This window comes from Chlamydotis macqueenii, chromosome 2, assembly GCF_036417535.1.
Source record: "Chlamydotis macqueenii isolate bChlMac1 chromosome 2, bChlMac1.mat, whole genome shotgun sequence".
In the NCBI taxonomy this organism is placed as follows: domain Eukaryota; kingdom Metazoa; phylum Chordata; class Aves; order Otidiformes; family Otididae; genus Chlamydotis; species Chlamydotis macqueenii.
Genome location: NC_141557.1, coordinates 128,315,426 through 128,336,680, shown reverse-complemented (window position 1 = coordinate 128,336,680; position 21,255 = coordinate 128,315,426). Strand labels below are relative to the sequence as shown.

Genomic DNA, 21,255 nt, shown 5'->3' with positions numbered 1-21,255 from the left:
TATTATAGTGGATGGAGTCTGATTTTCTGTACTCCCCCCGCCCCTCACCCCCGATGTGGATTTTGCAAATAACAGTTAGTGTGGGATTTATCTAACTACTTACTGCTGAGGCGCAGTGTTACAATGTCTGATGGAGCATTTTGGGCTTACAGAGAATTGTTTACCATCAATCCAGAAGGGAACATGGCTGGAATAAATTTAAATAGTGAACATGGTTCTGGAAGCCATTATGCAAAAAAGACTTCAGCGAAATCTAATTGTTTGAAATTGCAGTTTCATAAAAACTGAAAATGTGTTTAAGAAAGAGTAACTGAAAAGTGACAAATCTGTTTAATCAATTTGTAGTCTGGAAGCATAGATGGTTTACCTTTTGTGGTGGCTTCTGTGATTTTTTTCTCCTGCAATATAGCTCTCAGACAGCAGCCCCTTTTTACTTGTGAGAATGTTCTTTTTCTTCTTTCTCTTGCTTCAAAACATAAAATGAAAATGTACAAATTATTTTGGGTTAATCAGGCAGATTTAGTGATTTCTTTTTGCTTTTTTTTTGTCTGTGAGATATAATTTACTATAACTGGTAACACGGAAGGCCAAGCTCTAACAACTCAATTATACTTCCTCAGCTGCTGCAGTCCGGGACACAGCATGTCTGGTTGAGGATGGGACCAAAAAGGATGGAGCGTGCCTACTGCCACAGAGAGCGACTGGCCCACAGAAACCATGTGGAGATAGAGATTTTGCAATGAAGATGATGTTTTCAGAAAATCAGATAATCAGTTGTTTTCTCATGTGCTGCATAGTGGGTCTGCAGCAGCTGAGCAAGTGGTGGTGTGCTGCTGGAGCTTGGGTTTTGGTGGTACCAAACTTGTGAGTGGGCAGAAGACACCATCCCTTACCACCCCTCTCGCCTTTCGTGCTTATAGACAGACCATATGGGAAGCAGGGCAGGAGCATCTCAGAAGGGATGAGTACTTCAGGATGCATTGAGGAAGGAAAGAGATGGAGTAGGGAGATAAGAGAACAATCTTTGGAAGATGGCTGTGGTCTTGATGGTGTGGTCAAGATTATATGGATCTTGTAAAAGATGTCTGAATTTAAGGTTGTGATAAGTGACCGTGGCTTAGTTCAAAAATTGACTTGGGATTTGCAGAAGTAGAAAAGGAAAGGAGTGGAATTGGCAAGGTGTCAGGGCAAGACAAATGACAGCCTTTAAATTATCCACCTTTCAACATCTGGAAATAAGACCAGTGCTCAGTTCTTGTCAGCAAAGAGACTGGATATTTTTATCTGCTCCTGCTAGTGTCTCACAATTATCCCTCTACTGGGAGATGGAGAAAGTTTTCCTGGGTCCCAGGTCCACTGGTGCCAGTTGGCCCCATGCTAAGATGTAGTCTTTCCTTGCCTCTGTCTCTCCCTTGCTTCTGACAGCGCTGGCACGCAAGCCAAAGGGCAGCTGCGATGTTTTCTCACACATGCCCTGGTGTGGATGTCTGAAGCAGCAGACTGGAGACTCGATTCTGAAGGATATCTTGTCAAAGACAGCAGATAGTATTGGCGTCTCCTGCTCTGTTATTCCAAGTGATAAGGATTTTGCTGTCATCCAATGTTCAGACACTGATGATGTTGTAAAACGTGTATCTGTATGGTTGCACATGAGAAACTTATTTTAATTTTACTTGCTTTTTAAGTTAGGAAATCTCTTTTAAAGTAGCATTGAAATTTTAAATTCAAAAGATCAAATGTTCTGAATAAGGCAGGAGTCTGGCAGGAAATATAATATATATGGTCTGCTGGTATATGTAAAACAGGGGCAAGTCCATGGCTACACAGATAAAAACGTAATTCTGTCAATCTCTGAGATAGGAATATTTGATTTCTTAACTTTGATTGTTCTTTTAAATGCAGTATTAGTCTCATTATAACTAAGTTGAACTGTTACACTTTGTTCTTTAGTGTCTTACACAATTTTTATCCTTTGCTTTTCTCTTTACTTACCATTAATTATATTTTTTCTATTTATGTATTAAATTTTGTTTTGATACAAAGAAAATGATACCAAATATGAAAAATATTGTCAAAGTCAAGTGTTTCCATCCAAAATACAAAAGTAGTATATACTTCCATCCATAATTTGACTGAAAATGTACAGAAAGCAGTAATTTTCTTATCAGTATTTTACTTATGCAGAAGTTGCTGCCTTTGAAGGCTGCAATAAAGGACTCTGTGAAGATATTAGGATACAAAACTCCCTGGTTTAAGAAGCATCTTTTACTTTTGAATTTTACTTGTGAATAACTAATGAAACATTAATTTTATTGATCTGCAACTCTGATCTTTTATTTCCTCAGCCATCATGTATGTAATGGGAGCACTCGGTCCTGCAGCTGGATATTTACTAGGAGGACTTCTTATTGGTTTCTATGTTGATCCTAGGACAACCGTTTATATTGACCAGAGTGATCCCCGATTCATTGGAAACTGGTAAGGGTCAACCATTTCTCAAAACTACTCTCTAAATTGCTGATAGGGAATTGAGACAAGTTGGGCAATCGTATCCTTTGAAGGCTAGTTTAAGGTTGTAGAAGGAGGCCAAGGAAGATGAGGTTTCTGGCAGTTACTACACACTAGCCTCTGTCAGAGAGGAAATGCTTCCACAGAAGCGCACAGGTACATTGCATGGAAAACCTTCTACTTTTGTCCACTCCAGGACTGCCCCTGACCACTGTGGGTGCTGACTGACAACACTCACCACAGGGACGGCAGGACAGAATAGCTGTGTTGCAGGAGGCCATCAAGGGTCACTGCTGCCCAGGGCTGAGCCCTTCCTGCTGAAAGGTGGATTAATGCCTCCTTTGCTTTTCCAAAGCAGGTGATAAGAAACACTGAGTTCTGCTGCCCAGATGAGAGATGGTAGACTTTGCTTACCCTGGTCTAGGAGAAGGAGGTAGGATGGGGTCAACCATGGCCTTTTCAGTCTTGGTTCTTAGGGTGATGGCTTGTGTTTAGGCAGCAGATGATGTAAACCATCATATTATTCTCTAGTAAACAGTAGACTTCCAGCAGCGCTGAGATATAACAACTATAGTTGTTAGCTCATGTCTTTGGCCAGCCTTCAATATGCGGCCTCCTTGGAAATGTCTCTGTGAGGAAGGAGGTCTTGAGGAGGCTTTAACTGGCTTTTCTCAGATAATTCATAAATCTGCCTTGAAATTTTCATGCAAGCCCAGAAAAGACTTAAGTTCATTATCCCGGGAGGAGACCTCTGCTTTGTAGGTGTAGGGATGCAGTGTCAGTTCCTGTGCACTGGTTCGGTGTTTGTTACTGTGCCATCACAGTCAGATTGTGTCCGTTTCTGTTTATCCTGCAGTGATCTCTCCTGGCAGACTGATGTGAAAAATTCTCTCTTTGGAGTGTCCTTAAACCTTTGGAGATTTATCACTGCCTTATTTGTCTTACTTAGTCCAAAAGCATTGTTCCACAGCACTGTCTGGCTGATTTTTCAGTAAGAGAAAGGCAAACCTGAGTGCTTAGTTAACCGTGAGGTTAACAACTCTTTGCTCTCATTTATGTATGGACTTATATCACAGAAAATATTAGTCATGTGAATGTGCTGCAGTGTTAAAAACATACTTTGATTATTCTTGAATAAAAGAATTGAAATCAAAGTGAAACATTATACATTCTTCTTAAAACTCTTATATTTCATCTGTTTTTAAGGACATGTCAGAACTTGTAGTCAGCATCTGCTCAGTACTTTTCAAAAGAAATCATGAACAGACCCATAAATATATTTGTTAATTAAAATCAGTGGGGCTGTAGGAATGTGGGGTAAGCTTTTGACGTTATCTATAATGCAACCACTGATACAACTGCCTTATCATGTGGACCTAACTGTGTGAATTTTAACTTAAACAGCTCTGATGAAGGTAAAATAACCAAAGCAGAACAGACACATCTGTTTGCTGCTTCTTGATCCAGTTGCACCAAGCTCTGTGCTGCAGGAGATGGACAGCCACCGCTGCTCGTTTAAAGCTAGGTGGATATATGTGCAATGTGATCTCAGGCAAATGTATAAGAGAGATCAGGCAAAAAACCACCTGTCCTTCCTCATGAATTACAGGTTTAACTACTCCCTCAAAATAGTGAGTGATGGGGATGGATGCCTAGTGCCAGATCCCCAGCATCCTATGGGAATGCTGTAACCACTAAGCTCCATGGCAAAAGTGGTGAGAAGTCACCTCTTCCAACCATTTTTGTGGGCAGACTTCGAGACCTTCTATTGTACCAGGCCTTGTAAGCAAAAAGAGCCTATTTTGTGCATTCAAAGTTTTTATGTCAAATTGCCCAATAGATTTTGTGTCAAATTACTGAATAGATTTTATGTATCTCCAAGGTTTAAAGTCACCTGGACGAGCATCTTGGTGATTTCAGTTTTGCACAGGGGTGCCAACAGAAGTGATGCAAATACGATTGAAGCGAGGGCGGGAAATCAGCTGTTGTAGGATCTCAGCAGGCGAGTTGTATTCTAGTCAGCATGGAAAAGTAAAAGTCATTCAAAGTGTCCTTTTTCTGTCATGTTGATTAAATCTCTAGGGTTTGTCTTTTCCTGGAAGATGTTCCAGGTCCTTGTATTGATCTTTCATTTTTTACTATCTCAGTTTTTTCTCTCTTAACTTTCTAAAGAGTATCCCCTGCTATTAGATCTCAGGTAATTTGTTTCACAATGTGTGGCGGCCTCTCATAAAAGTTTGGTGATGTTCATAGCATCTGCGCCTCATTCTCTTTTCTATTCCTGAAGCTTTATCTACCCATTAAAATGAGGACTCTCACAGTGTGAGGACTAATCCTTTGTCCCTTGCTACTCACTGACTGCCTGCTTGCAGAGAGCTCTGGGAGTGTAGACTTTGATTCCAATGAAATCTATTTTCTGGGACCGTGACATTTTCTCCTTGCAGGGAAGTGCCACGTAAACAAGTTTATTTTTATTTATGTAATCTAACAATTTGAAATGTAAGAGTAGTCTAGCACTTATTTCAGCTGGCATGCTTTTTAAAAGTAGGGTGCAGTTGAGATAAGTTAATGGGCAGTCATATTGACATTTCTCAGCCTTGTCTCCTTTGAAGTGAGTTAGTGTATTCGATTCTCATTTTTCCTTTATTATATTTGTAAGGTTTCTAACGTAGCTTATTGCTGGGACCCAGTGGAAAAATCCATTATTAAAGGAGGTACCGATTACAGAGAAAATAGTAAGTACAGCAGCTATGATATATGGCAACAAAAATTGCAGTAAAGCCTATTTTTCACTGAAGCTGCTCTTTTCTGAAAGATGTATTGCATATATGCAGGGCAGGTACATTGATTTCTGTCTGAAACCTGATAAACAAAGTAAATGGTTATTTCTCAGAGTTACTTGTGACCTGATTCTTCCTTGAGTTTCACAGAAGTTGGGTTTGCGCTCCTGGGTTTTACACACCTGGGTTTTCTGTAGGTGCTCTGGGCTAAATTACAGGCCAGCTGTCTATGTCAGCCCATCAAATGTTTATAACTGCATTTTATTCAAATGTGGTAACTGTAGGGATATCTGTTAGAACTCATCCATCGTGTTGTTGTCTTTGAGAACTATTAATGTGCTATATAGGGATCTCATTAGTTGTGGAGTAGCCCTTGGTGGTCTGTCAGGTGCTTTGAATCAGATTTTCTTTTTCTGACACTTTTCTGAATGTTTGCCTAGTTCTGAATCTGTTTAATACTTGGATCTTCCCATATAGTCTTTGATCATCATTCCACACAAGAAGCTTAAAGGAATTCCTCCATCCCTGTCTGGTCCTTCCTTAGCTTTAATTACTTTTATTTGAGGTCCTAGGGCTTGTGCAGATGCCTTGGAGGTATTCTCCTGCATATTTTCTTTGATTTTAGAAGACAGGAAATCAAGGGCTTTTTAATTAATACAGCTCCTGTTCTGACCTCTCATTTCCCATTGTAGATGTCCTTATTATTTTTGATATCGTCTTTTGTCTCTTTTCCAGTTCTTTGATATTTCTCCAGGAAGGGGTGAAGCGTAGACAGTACAGATAATTGCATCCAGTGCTGCATTTCTGACATCTCCAGCACTCGGCATGCTGCCATAATGCTTCCTTTGGATTTGAATTTCATCCCATATTACATCACAAGCCCTATCTCCTTTGCTGTTTCCTGCTGAGTGGGTGGTTTCAGATTTCTGCATATTATTGCTGCAGATTGTTTCTTTGATCAGTGCCTTTGCAGCTTCTGCCTTTGAGATCCTGAAAGGGACGTTACTACATTTTTATACAGTCTACCGATTTATTCCCTGTCTGATAGTGCTGACTAATCCTCCTAAAAGTCTGGTTTCTAATCCATGTATGTTATCAGCTAAAATGAATGAATATAGGATTTTCTGTTTACATAATATCAAAACTAGTCAAAACTTTCAGTCACTTCAGTTTACCTCACAAAAGCTTCTCATACAGTCTTTCTAACAAAAATGGTCTTACACATGGCCGCTTGTTTGGTGTTTGCCTTTGCGTAACCATTTACCACACAAACCATTACACATGCATATGAATTTGCCTTCATTTAAAAATACAGTTTGCAGTATCTTTGCATTACAGATATGAGTCCAAATGTTTTTGTTTCTTGTGCAAGTAATTCTGTCTACTTGATAGTTTTAAATGTTTAAAGTTTGAAAAAATATATAATTAGTGTCTTCCTGTTGTAGTTTCCTTTTTTAAGTATAAAAGATGTACAAAAAAATGTAAAAATTGTTCTTGTGTTGGGTTCACGTGGCAAGGTTTTGTTAGCGGGAGGCTACAGGGGTGGCTTCTGTGAGAGGCTACTGGAAGCCTCCCCCATGTCCGACAGAGCCAATGCCAGATGGCTCCAAGATGGACCCACCACTGGTCAAGGCCAAGCCCTATGTCTGGTAGCACCTCTGTGATAACATATTTAAGAAGGGGAGAAAAAAAATCCTGTGCAACACCAGCAGCAGTCAGAAGAGATGAGTGTGAATATGTGAGAGGAACAGTCGTGCAGACACCAAGGTCAGTGAAGAAGGAGGAGCAGGAGGTGCTCCAGGTGCCGGAGCAGAGATTCCCCTGCAGCCCCTGGTGCAGCCCATGGTGGAGCAGGCTGTCCCCCTGCAGCCCATGGTGGCCCACGGAGGAGCAGAGATCCACCTGCAGCCCATGGAGGACCCCACGTGGGAGCAGCTGGATGCCCAAAGGAGGCTGTGGCCCCGTGGGAAGCCAGGACTGGAGCAGTTTGTGAAGAACTGCAGTCCATGGGAAGGACTCCTGTTGGAGCAGTTCGTGGAGGGCTGTCTCCCATGGGAGGGACCCCATGCTGGAGCAGGGGAAGAGTGTAAGGAGTCTTCCCTCTGAGGAGGAAGGAGCAGCAGAGACAACGTGTGATGAATTGACAGCAGCCTCATTCCCTGTTCCCCTGCACTGCTTCTGGTAGAGCAGCTTTGGTGGGCACGTGGTGTCCAGCCAGGGTCAACCCACTACAGTTGTGTAAACTGTGATTTGAAAGCAAAGAGTTTCTTTCATTGTCATGGTTTGATATTGCAGTAATGTGATTGACTTCACTGAAACTTCCAAACACTAGTGTAGATTAGCTTGGTGGTTTGACCTTGGCTGGCTGCTGGGTGCCCACCAAGGTGCTCTCTCACTCCACCTCCCCAGCAGGACAGAGGGAGAAAATACGATGAAAAGTTCATGGGCTGAGATAAGGACAGGGAGGACACTCACCAGTTACCATCATGGGCAAATCAGAAATTAATTTAATTTATTGCCAGTTAATAACAGTAGGGTAGTAAGAATTAAAAACAAAACTACAGACAGTTTCTTCCCACCCCTTCCTTCTTCCAAGGCTCAACTTCACTCCCAACTCTTCTACCTCCTCTGCTCTGAGTGGTGCAGGGGGACGGGGAATGGAGATTCCTCCTTGCACTCTTACTCAGCTTCAGCGTGGAGTCTCTCTCATGGGAGACAGTCTTTCATCAACTACTTGGGCAAGCGTCCCTTCCACGGGGTGCAGTCCTTCAGAAACAGAGGGCCCCAGCGTGAGTCCCTCCGTGGGTCACAGGTCCTGCCAGAAAACCTGCTCCCATGTGGGCTCCTCTCCACAGGCCACAGTTCCTGCCAGGAGCCTGCTCCAGCATGGGCTCTCTGTGGGCTGCAGGTGGGTCTCTGCTCCATCATGGACCTCCATGGGCTGCAGGGGAGCAGCCTGCGTTACTCCAGTCTTTTCCTCGGCCCGTGGGGGGGATCTCTGCTCCAGCGCCTAGAGCACCTCCTTTCCTCTCCTTCTTCTCTCATCTTGGTTCCTCTCACATTTTCTCACTCTCCTCAAACAACTGCAGTATAGCGTTTTTTACTCTTTTCTTAAATAAGTTACCACAGATGTGTCACCAGCATTGCTGATGGGCTCAGCTTTGGGCAGTGGTGGATCTGTTTTGGAGCTGGCTGGAGCTGACTCTGTCCGACACAGGGGCAGCTCTTGGTGTCTTCTTACAGAAGCACCCCTGCAACTCCCATCCCGCTACCAAAACCTTGCCATGTAAATCCAAAGCAATTAGATCAGTATATAGCGAGAATTGCACTTTCAGTACGTGGGAAGAGCTCTGTGGGTGAATTCTAAGGTTGTCCTTCTTTATTGAAACATCTTTGTGAGTTTATTCATGTTTCCCTCTATTCTTTCATTGCAAGATGAATTTAGAGGAGAAATTATGTTAATCTGATACTCTACTGTCAGCCTGCGGAAGGTTAACTCTAGATTATCTTCTAGTATGGCGCTTTTATCCATCTGTGTTGCTATCACAGCATCATAGAACGGTTTGGGTTGGAAGGGACCTTAAAGATCATCTAGTCCAACCCCCGGCCATAACATCTTCAACTCTATCAGGTGGCTCAAAGCCCCATCCAACCTGTCGTTGAACACTTTCACGGATGGGACACTGCCAGCTTTTCTGGGCAACCTGTTCAAGTGCCTCACCACCCTCACAGTAAAGGCACCCTCACAGTGCCTCACCTTCCTTATATCTAATCTAAATCTACCTTCTGTCAGTTTAAAACCATTACCCCTCATCCTATCACTATATGCCCTTGTCAAAAGTCCCCCTCCGGCCCCCTTTAGGTACTGGAAGGCCACTATAAAGTCTCCCTGGAGGCTTCTCTTCAGACTGAACAGCCTCAACTCTCTCAGCCTGTCCTCGCAGGTAAAGTTCATTAAGCTTCTTGGCCTCAGGGAGGATAACCGTATGCCTGCAGTCTGAAGGGGACTTTTCTGGCATCCCATATGTTGCCCCTTCTGTGGGTTTGTCCCAAGTCATTCCTTGTGAGCCAAGGGATCATTGCAGGGTTGTTTATATGCCTTTCTTATAAGACAAAGGGAGAGAAGAGGCAATTCTTCCCTCCAGAGAATCCCCTGAACGGGTATTTCAGGTTGTGGTCACAGAACAGAGGTGCAAAATTTTAGGCATAATCCCTGGCATGGACTACAACACATTCGTTGTTTACAATCAGACTTGGGGTGCTCTTCATTGGGAAAGGAGAGAATTGGACAGTCAGGGCAGTGGGAGGTAGGCACTGGAAGGCAGAACAGGTTTAGCCCTGATGTATCCATCTGGACATTTTATCTTCTTGTGCCATGGATAACTTTTTTCATGCTCTCCAGAGGAATACGATATTGCTTTACTGGGAATTATCCAAAAAGGGCAAAGTAAAAGTGAGCGTCTACTTCTTAGCACTTGGTACCTAATAATTACCAAAGTGAAAATTTATGGGAACTCAAAGCTGATAGTATTTCATAATATTTGGTGGGTTCCAGATAAATACCTTTATCAGTAGACAAGCCAACAGAAACATCTTCTAATTAAGAGTTTAGTACAGTGAAAGCTCTCCTCCACTCCAATTTACTCTTTACTCTTAATGTCAACGTTCCATATTTTGAAAATATGCCTTTCCAGCCAGTAGAGGCTGTACTTTGTTTTTTTTTCATTCCATGTAATGCATTGGCTTTCATTTCTGTTCCTGTCTCCTGATATTAGGTGGAGTGGATTTCTCCTTTGTGCCATTGCAATGCTCCTTGTGATATTTCCCATGTTTACCTTTCCGAAAAAGCTCCCTCCTCGACATAAAAAAAAGAAAAAGAAAAAGAAAATGAATTCTGATGATGTTTCAAGTGATGATGAAGTAATGAAAGAGAAAACAAATAGCAGAATACAAGCAGACAGTGCAGTTCCTGCCTCTATGGGATTTGGAAAGAATGTTAAAGGTAGGGTTTCTTTTTAATTTTTAAATGCTTTGAATTTTGTATAGAAGGTCATCTAGGATTGTAGGAGTGTAATTGAAGGGAGAGTTTTGACATCTTGTATTTAATATTATGTTTTGCTATTGAGATTCTTATAGATGGTCATCCTCTACAATTACAAAATGCAGTTATGAGTGTAAGACATCCATTTACTTAAATTACTGAAGTGTTTAATGTGCACCTGTAACAAACAGGTAGCCTATTTCCTATAGTTACAGGACCTCTATTACCAGAGATGTTTGTGCACCTTACAGTTTGTAACTGTCATACTTACTTTAAGCTGTCCTTCATAGAATAAAGGGCTATTCTAACATGCAAGTGAAACAAGAGAATTCTAGTATGGGAGGTCAGTTATATTCATGCATTTGAGTGGGCTGATTGTGAAAGATTATTTGTTTCATATGCCGTTCCTGGCTATTTTGTACTTCAAGCTATTTGTTTTCAGGCTAGGACGAATGAAACCTGTGCTAATTTTGAAACAAGAAGAGATCAAAAGATTGTCAAGTAAAAGAGGTTTTTATTTTATTCAGGAAGTAAACCATTGATGTTAAATCTAGCAGTAAGTAGTAATCATTGATAAAATGCCATGGGAACAAAGCCAGTGGTGTTAAAAATTAATTAATGTGAAGCATATACATTTGGAGTTGACAATATGGGCTTAACAGTGTCATAATATTGAATAGTGTAGGGGAAGTATCAATGTGCCTTAATGTTGTTGTGTTGTCAGTGCTGTTGTGTCCCCCTTGGATTCTGTGATACAATTGCTGGTTGTGCCATGTCATTTGTACCATTAGATGTGATTTGAATTCAAAACTTCTGAGTGTCTGCTTGTTGACATGAACATTAGTGTTACTTATTCAATTGGATATCAGTCCAGGGTATAATAATTGTCAGATTTTTTTTTTAATGACACATTTATGATCACTCTTTATATTGAGTAGGCAAGGCTTAGCAAAACCAGTGTGCTAGTTTTAGACTGAAACCAGTATAATTCTAAGTAATGTTTACCCACATGCACATTGATTTGCTCTGCACTGCATTTACATCTGTACTCTCAGAGTACCTAAAGTTACTGCTAATTTCTCGGGAAGTAAAGAAAACACAGGAGACCAGAATTTTCTTGTGGTGATTTTATTAGCTTACAAAGCAGCATCTTAATCAAGGCACAGAGCAAGCAAGGTAAACCTGCAATATCAGACCTTTCAGAACCATATTCTCCCTTTGTTTGCAAAGCAGCTAAAAAAGTGGTGGAGAAGCAAGAAAAGAATGTTGTCTCCTTCCTTCTTTGAAGACTCTATTCCCCATATTTGTGAGTTCCCATGCATAATGTTTTCTCCTAAATCCCTAAAGCTAGTTGTGGGGTTTTTTTGGCCTTCAAACCTACTGGCCTCTGATTAGCAAAAGTAGTTCAAGGCTGCTCCTGTCAAGGTTTTCTCACTAACTTATACAAGTGGGAAAGGGGAGTTCAGTCTTTGCTGGACTCCTTCCTAATCATTGCAGGCAATGCCACAGCAGAGGGACCACTTCATCCCATAGATGTGCCTGGAAAAGACACAGGTATTCAGGCAAATTCTGCATCTGGATGAGTTTGCTGATGCTGGTTCTCTATTTCTGTACATAACTTCCCCTTCCAGGTCATGTTGTGTCATTACAGGCACAGCAGATACACAGAAAACAAGTATACTCTTAGGAGAATGTTTCCGAGTTTTTTTTTTTTTTTCACAGAAATGAAAACTACTGTGTATCTCATTTTAGCATGTATTTTTATATATATATATATATATATATATATCTGCCTAAATGTGTACCAAACCTTCTACAAAACCCTGTATTAATGTATTCGTGGAGCTACCAAATTAGAACTTCTCATATACAAAACTTGTAATTTTCTCTAGAGGAGAAACTTCACCACGTGGAACGGTGAAAAGCAGCATTGTATTCCACATGTCAGAAAGATACCAAGCAAGTCAAGATAACGCAGAGAAAAGTATTTTGTTATAAGCTGATAATAGCTTTCCCATTAGGTGTCATTTACCCTAGCGAAGAGGGCCTGCAGCAGGAATGCACTATCATTTAATTATTTTTCAAGTTTAAGAGGGCTTTATGGAATGAGATCATGCCTCAAGCTTCTCAGCTGAGGTAAGTTCATTTATAATGGGAAGAAAAAAACGATCGCATGTGTCTAAGTCATTTAGCATTGCTTCTTCTGAGATGCAATGTACATTTTATACTTCCCATTGAATTTCAGGGCTTCATCTTTTTATAGCACAGTGGGCAGAAACTCCACTTAGGCAGTAGCCGGGAGACTGATGATTTAGTAGGTCATGTCTTCTGTTCTGTAGTAATAAATATCAGTAGAGTTGTAGTCTGCCATGACAGAGGTCAGTGGCATTAAATCTGTAAAATACGTGCAGCTTTGGTAAGGAAAGTGTCAGGGAAGAAGCTATTTGTTTTGATCTCCTGATATGATGTTGTCTTACCTGGGAAGCCTGGCAAAATGATTCTTGTTCTGCTGTTACTTGTCCTAATTTCACATAAGCTGGTTCTCTAGGTGAATTAAAAGGAATTGAAATGGCATGATGGGAGGGGGCCAAGGTCCTTTTTCTTGCAATGGCTGCCAGTATAGGCTGAAGAAATAAACCAAAACTGACTCCGGCTGCAAGTAGCCTCCAACTTCATTGATCTGAGCTTTATTTTGGCCCATGGTACAGCTGGGATCAGATAAAAATACAGGTACATCTTTGCTTTTTCTCATATTTTGAGATACAAGGGCTTGGAATTCAACCTTTTCCTATTTACATTGCAAGTAAACAACATGAGAGGGAGATCACTTCTGAGGCAAGTATCAAAAGTATTAAATAAAACATTAAATAGGTCACAGGAAGGAGAAAATTGGATGTAGTTTATTGAGAGAAACAGAGGTAGTGTAGATAACATGAGCTAGAGGAGATATATAATGAAGAAGCCACGATTAAATCCCATACATGCAGATAAATCACGAACCTGAGCAGACAAAACCACTATTTTAATTTATTACATGGATACCCTTGGGGTTTTGTACCATGGAAATTGTATCTGCAGTCCCTTTTACTTACCACTATAATGAAACTTACTGTGCAATTGAATAAAGGAGCAGTGTAAAGAAAGCAAACATATATGTTGCCTAAAATGTACTGATCGAATCTGAAGGATGTTAATTAATTGCATGTATTTTGTAGTCTTTGGGGTATTTTGAACATTTTGAGTTTTGTCCATATGAACAGCCCTTCCTTAAAGGTGGAATATTCCTGTCTGCCTTTTCACGTCTCCCAGCTATCATATGTCCTTCCTAGTCAGTCCCTAGTAGGGATGGAGACAAGATAATAACACTTGTCAGGGCATCAGCAAAGGTAAAAGAAACTCCTGAGGGGCTCGTGGCTGTAGGGTCAGCCCACTGAAGTGCTCCCCTAAGAATCCAGACTAGAGTTTCTGCAATACCCAAAGGTTAGTTGGCAGGGATCGGAAGAGGAGGAGCAGACAGTGGCCTGTGTGTGTGGGCACTTGGTGAGCACTGTAAATGTCAGAGAGTTCAGCAGACCGTGAGCAGGAGGTCCTGCAGTGCCACTGACCTTGAGTGAGTCGCTCCCCCCTCACCCTTTCTTAGGCCATCTTGAAGAGCTCAAAATAGAAACAGTTGGCATGGCCCCATGCAGTGATGAGCAGTGTTAGCTGGAGGCTCGAGGAGCTGCTCCAAATCAAGTTAACAAAATAATCTGATCAAACTCGCTCTGAACCTCCCTACTCTTGATGGCATATTAGGGGCTTTTCAACAATCTGGCTACCACCCAGCTACTTAATGAATGTCCTGAAAATGTTTGAGGAATCGCGTTGAATGAGGTTGTTTAAATGGTATGTGCATAGATAATGAAATTAAATGCATAGCAAAATATTATTCTAGAATTTAGTAATTGCCTCCATGCATAACATATTTGAAGTAATTATGTGTGACTGAAAATACTCATTTCTATTCTTATGGACAAACCAGAAATTCTGTCTCCAAGTCTGGCTCTGCTCTATACTGCGCAGGAGCCGAAGCAGCCCCTGAGGCCTCGGTCTGGAGGCAACCTGCTTCAAAGCTGCAGACTTGGATGGTGGTGTCCGGGCTTGGAGCACCAGCAGAAAGGAGGTCCTTTGGCTAATATCTGCATCACCCTTACAAGGGGCTTCACTGATGGTCTACGAGAGGATGGTGCTGTAGACTGGGATGATTTATTCCCATGGTTGTAGTCATTGCACCGTCTTGGCCTAGACACACGGGAACAGAGATAAAAGGAAATATATTAAATTATGGAAAAGGAGGTGAAGTCAGAATTGTTTGAGTTTTTATTGCAATTCTGTTTACAGTGCTTTAAGAGTTTTGCTTAGAGCAGTATTTACAAATATTTGTGTTGCTTGCAGATTTTTCTTATGCTTTTCCTTTACCATGAATCAAGCAGTGGTCCAGCACACCAGTGAAATTAATATTGACTAGAGAAAAAATATCAAAAACCATGAAAGGAAGAAAATTGCTAGTAGATTAGCAAACCAGTCCAACGAGGCAGGTTTCAGTTTACTCTTAGTTACAGATTAGGATATTAAAAAACAAAAAAAGGAAGAAGATGAGGATGCTTTAAGATTTGAATTACTACACAGAAGTGTAAACATGTTTTCAACCATCCTAAAAGATAATTTTAGTTTTAGGAACGTAGTCGATAGAGATTTATTTGTTCAAATGACAGAAGGAGGAAGACTGGAAGTTCTCGTAGGTTTGTTTCTGATGCACGGTTGCAAAAACAAGAGGTGTTTTTTGAAGACCTCCTCAAAATCAGAACCTGACAAGTTTAATAATAGTCTTGAAATCAAAGCTTAGGCCTATGGGTAGTCACACAAGAATAATGTGACATGGAAATGTTTTAAATGCCTGATTGATTATGTAAAGTTTTTAGCATTCTTGCTTTTTACTAGAAGTAGTGTGATTGAAAGATGTGATACTTGTAATGCTTTTTTATTATACATTTTAAAATTCAGAAGTGTGATGCAGATTCTGTCACACAGGATTTTACTATAATCATAGGAGGAAATCAGGGAAAATGCAATATTGAATATGTATTTCTATTTGCAAATTTCTTACTATATAGCAACTTTTCCTTGTATGCCAGACAGTTGCCCTTTCTAAATCACAAAGAGCTTCAACCCTCAACTGCTCCAGGTGGTATGTATTAGTGCAGCATGCAGGAATAATCGCTGGTTTATTTAATGCCAGAAATTACAGTAATCAGCAGAGCTGTTCCCTGAAGAATCCTTCACACGTGTGTAAGAGAACTTGTGCTTATTCCAAGATACTCTGAGTTTTGTGTGCTTGTCAGTAGAAATCCAATTTGAAAATACTAATTAGTTTTCAAATTAATAATGACCTTTAGACTGAGTGCTCAGATGAGATGCAAGTAGGGGTCAACAAGAAGTACATCTCTACATCTGAACACCAGAGCAAAATGTTTGTTAGCTCCGCAGTTCTTCACTTCATTACTTCTTCAGTACCTTTAGATTCTTTAGATAGAAAATTCTAAACCAGACATTTTCCTGAAGTTCAGTTTTACTAGGAAGAGTTAAACTACCAGATATTATGTTATTTGGACTAGACCCTTTAAAATATCGGTTTAAAAATGGGTTTAGTAAAGATCTTGGACGCAGCCCTTGGCCAAGAACATCCGATTTATTTCTACAAATAGCACTTAGTTCATCCTTACTGTAAAATTACATTTCTCTCTGTAATGTCCAGCCTTACGAAAGTTACTATCTTATTCTTTTCTTCCATGTGTATTTAGCACAGGTGAGCAGCGGCCACCAAACAGCTTAGTTTCCCGCAGGATGGATCCTTGCACCCTGCCTTTCTTTTTCCTGACTTTTTTCTCATAGTGGCAGCAGCACAGTCACAACCGCTAACTCCTGCTGCAGGGGGAGGAGCACTCAATCCCGCACCTTGTCCCCGGGGAAATCCTGCTGCAGCTGCTCTGCTACTGCCCTATGGGAGCCTTTTTCTTAAATTGCATCCTCTAGCCCCTTGAGAGGCTTTGCAAAAGCTGGGTTAGAGCATCTTGGCTCTTGCCCTTTGGTTTCTTTTTGCATCTAAGCCCCCATCAGCTAACCCTACCCAGCCCAAGCCAACCCAAAAATAGACACAAAGCCAAGGCTGATGAGGTTTCAGGGCTGACATCTGATGATATTGTAGACCTTTCATTTTTTTCTCTCTTTAATTTCCTTTTGAACAATTAGGTAAATTTTGATCAGCTGTGTTTTGAACATGCAGCGTATAGCCAATAAATACTGATACTATTTTATCTTTGTACTTGCTACTGTGATGTCATTTCTGAAGGTGTGCAGTTGTGTTACAGGTTCCATATATTCATGTTGATATTACAGTGTCTCATACTGTGTAATCCTGTTTCTTTCTGTTCTTCTGTTGCAAACAGTGCCACATGTTTTTTAAATAGCTGTCGGTGGTAAAAACCATTAAGATTCAAATACATGAGTGCTTCTTAATATGATTTATTCATTACTTATTTCCATCAAATCTTGTATGTAACATTCAATGTTTTTCTTCATAGCCGCAGCAAGAGAGCATTTGGGTACATTAAAATTATAAACCCTGTACTCATAATGAATTCAGTATAAGTTTTGATGACTGGCATAAGCTAAGACTGGATGCAATCAGACAACTTAGGTGCTAATTTGCCTCCTGACAAGTTTAGCCATGACAGGAGTCTAAATTCTGTTTGCTTTTATACAGATAACCAACTGGAGTCAGTGGAGTAAGTAAGACAGATTTTTGACTTGACGCCTTTTAACATCAATAAAATTCTGACTCAGGAGTTCTTACTCAACATGTTGTATTTCTAATGGGGACTCTTGCAATTTAATTCAGTGGGCTTTGATTCAAGCAGCATTCAATTTCTGTAGAAGTGAAAAGCAAATGAAAAAACCCAAAGTGTAGTAGGTTAGATATAATACTTCAACAGAAAATCTGATCTCAGTGGAAACCTCAAGGGGAAAAAAAAATGTTTAAAATCATGCTATCTAATCTGAAAAAATTAAATCTTGAATAGAGTTACCATCTTGTGATGATAATTTGACATCGCTACAGGACTGAATTAAAAGTATTTAAGTGTTTCTTTTAACTACAGTACTGGATTTCATGTGGTTTTGATACTTAAGGATAATTGCAACATCTATGAATACTTTTTCAATTTAAGTTAATCATGTGCTCGCATTTTTAATTGATTGTTTTATCCCTTCTGAGAATATTAAATGCATTGTATGTAAGGTATGTTGAGATTCATTGATATCATTGACGTCATTTTTTCAGTATTCTTTGTCTGCATCTGTTGTAAATACTTTTTAAGTCCTGTAGAAAAATGTTTAGTTAAAAATCTTTTGGTTCCCTTTTCAAATTATAGTATTTTTATGCCAGCTTTCCAAGTGTGATCCTTGAAGCAGAGTTACAGGGGGAGTATGTTATCTGTTTTCCTCCTGTGGCGTACAAAACTCAGTACTGTCCATTCAGCAGCGTGTTACGTGTTATCTCATAGAAATTTTCCAAATAAGACATCAGAATGATTCCAAATTTGCTACGTTTTCTTGCTGATTCTCTATACTTTATAGTGTTGTTATGTGGGCCCTGTTTCTTCAGCTGGTTTTGCTGAAACAGAGCTCAGTTGTGTTTGCGAAAAGTGGGACTGTAGCCCCAGGGCGATGCAGCGAGATAGGGTAAGAGCAGACACTGAAGATTGCAATCCCAAATATGCACTCTCCCTTCCGCTTAGCAAATGTAGCCAGGTGCGAGCAAGTCATTGTTGCCAGTCCATCTTGAAGAAAAGAAATTTGTTTTGTTTCAACTTGCTTTTGTTTCTCGCTCATTATTTATAACATTCATTTGTCATTTTTTTTGTCATTTTATAGAGCTTCCAAGAGCAGCTGTCAGGATCTTAAGCAACATGACATTCCTTTTTGTGAGTTTGTCATACACAGCTGAGAGTGCCATTGTCACAGCTTTTATTACCTTCATTCCCAAGTTCATCGAGTCACAGTTTGGCATCCCAGCCTCCAATGCCAGCATCTACACTGGTAAGGCATTGCCATGTAGTGTAACCTTGAAAGGGTTGACGTTCTTTGACTAATGAAATGAATCAATGCAGGAATGAACCAAAAATGTGCTTGTTAGAACAGATGATTGCATCCAGCTTTGTGTATTTGGTTAGATATTCAGGCTGTTCTTTGATGTTTGCTATATGTGTTTAGTAAAACGTGAACCCATTATGTTGTTAAAGGGCTGGGGTTTTTTACATAGCCTAGACAGACATTTTCTAATATGTTAATGGTCTTCAGGGAGGCAAAATGCAAGAAAAGCAAGCTAGAAAGCCCACAGGCATTACTGCAGTTTGTGTGCTTTAAAAAATCTTTTAAAGCTGTTCTTATTTTTTGTGACTTTTGCTTCATCTTTGATCTTTAAAATATCCTAATCTTCCTTTTTCCCCAGTGACGAGTTGTTTATCTGACCTGTCCTTCATTTTATATCTCCCCTCCCGGCTGGTGGTTTTTTTCCTTATTTACTTATTAACATTGAGTGCATAATGATCTAGTCTAGTCAGGAGAGCTCCCCAAATCCTCTCCCACCTGCCTTTTCAGGTCTGAGACCCCTTTTTTGCTCGTGTGGCACTTCCCCTTCTGTTGCAGCAGTGTACAGCCAAGTTCAACTTCTAACTGAACTACAAACCACAAAATGTTAAGCTTTGTACTGCTCTGTGGGAGGCAGAGATGGGAACTTCCCTAGGGAAAGGGGCCAAAATGTTATGCAGAGTTGGGGCCTGTGTCATGCAGATCATCTCCCTTCTGTCCTAGCTGCATCAAAGACATCTGTCTTCATAAGCATCTTTTTGACTTCTCCAGAGTGCTTCCCCTATGCAATGGCTGCTAATTGCTAGGCAGGTTGGGGCAACTTGATCTGGTTGGAGATGCCCCTGCTCCTTGCAGGGTGGGGTGGACTACATAACCTTTAAAGGTCCCTTCCAACCCAAACTGTTCTATGATTCTATGATTCTTTGCTCCTCTGTACTTTCAGATATTGCATCTGAGAAGGAGTCATGGAGCGGAGCGTGAGTTGTGGGAACAGGGGTGAAGCTGCCCAGGGGCATCAGTCAAGGAAAAGAGAAAAAGTAGTAGAAGAAAGAGAGACAAAGACACAGGCACCTCACATAGGAATCATTTGTCACCTGCAGTGGCTGAAGAAAAGTGAGGAGTCTTTCTAGAGGGGAGTGCAGGGGAATGTTTCCCAGGATGTTTCCCCGGAGGGGAAACATCAGAGAAGCACCATGTGACTTCTGCTTGAGAGCTTGCTAGGATGAGATTTTCTTCAGGACATTAAATCCCTGTGTTCTGTATATAAGGAGCAAACACTGATTGATGGGACTGTGTTTCTATCTGAAGCTTAGGGTAGCTACACACGCACAGGAGTTTTGCTGTAATGAATCTTGATGGGATTGCAGCTCTCCATAACTCACTTCATTTTCAGGATAAACCAGAAACATTCTTGCCAAACAAAATATTCAACAGCCAGTACATTAAAAGAGGAAAAAATGACATGACCCTGTCCAGGGTGTGAAGCTATTAACATCTGCTGTTTTCCCTGTTACAAATTGCTTGATAAAGACTATTATAATGAACTGGAAGAAGGAGATGAAATTGCTCAGGCTGGCTCTGCAACACAGACAAGTGAGCACTGCTTCCACAACTCCAGCTCCTAAACTTAGCATTAAAGTCAACAGTTATTATTAATTATGTAAATTATTTTTGTGGGAAAAATGGGAAATGGAAACTTGGAGATTCTGTATTAGGTTGCTACTGGTTAATCTAGTAAAAGACATATCCAGTTTACAAACCTCTGGTTAGCAAGAGGAGGACTTAACATGTTATTTGTATTACTACCTCTATAGTTCATATATACATCACAGGCTGTGTACATGTGCTTGCTGAATCTCTTTGTGTTACTAATATAAATTTTTGTTACTCACTTTCTATCGCAATTTGTAAGCAGGAATTCTTTAATTAAGTCTCAAGTTGTTTCTATTTTTAAATAAACCTGGCATTAGTCATCAGCAAAAATGCCATGTGCCAAACTTCATGTCTTGAACTTGTACAGCTTGTGCTGCAATCTTGTCTTGTTTGGAGTTTTGTTTTCTATGTGTAGAGCAGGTGGCATTCAGCCTCCAGGCTTTCTCAAGTCCAAAAAAAAAAGACTTTGACTTTTGGTTACAGGTAGATCTTAAGACTGTCGTAGTTCAGCCCTGATTGGGACCAGACTATGCAGTCTCTCTCTCACTCCCCCCACCCTCTGAGAGAATAGGGGGAGATAATATAAGAAAAACGGATCGAGGTTTGAGATAAGAACAGGGAGAAAATCCTTGAAGTTACCGTTACGGGCAAAACAGACTCAACTTAGTGAAAACTATTCATTTATTACTAAAACCAGCAGGATAATGAGACAGAGAACAAGATAACCTCCCCCCACCCCTCCCTCTTCCCGAGCTTAACATTATCTCTGCTACCTTCCCCTCTCCGAGTGGCACAGCGGGGAAGAGGGAATGGGGGTTGCAGTCAGTTCATCACACGTTGTTTTATGCAGCTGCTTCCTCCTTGGGGGAAGAACTCCTCACATTCCTCCCCTGCTCCATTGTGGGGTCCCACCCATACGCCACAGTCCTTCGTGAAACTGCTCTGGTGTGGGTCATCTCTTCCACAGGGTGCAGTCTCTCCAGAATGGCTGCCCTAGCAGGCCCTCCATGGGCCACAGCTTCTTTCAGGCATCCACCTGCCCTGGCATGGGGTCCTCCACGGGCTGCAGGTGGATCTCTGCTCCTC

The 21,255-nt window shown here is 40.8% G+C and overlaps 1 protein-coding gene across 1 annotated transcript in view; it reads left to right on the top strand.

The window, feature by feature from the left end:
* SLCO5A1 (solute carrier organic anion transporter family member 5A1) overlaps window positions 1-21,255 on the top strand; it is a 76,103-nt gene that overhangs the window by 28,361 nt on the left and 26,487 nt on the right. Inside the window, exons 2-4 of the mRNA XM_086742397.1 lie at window positions 2,346-2,478; window positions 10,064-10,290; window positions 18,301-18,465. Of these exons, the coding sequence (XP_086598523.1) occupies window positions 2,346-2,478; window positions 10,064-10,290; window positions 18,301-18,465 (525 nt within the window). The remainder of the gene's footprint in view (window positions 1-2,345; window positions 2,479-10,063; window positions 10,291-18,300; window positions 18,466-21,255) is intronic.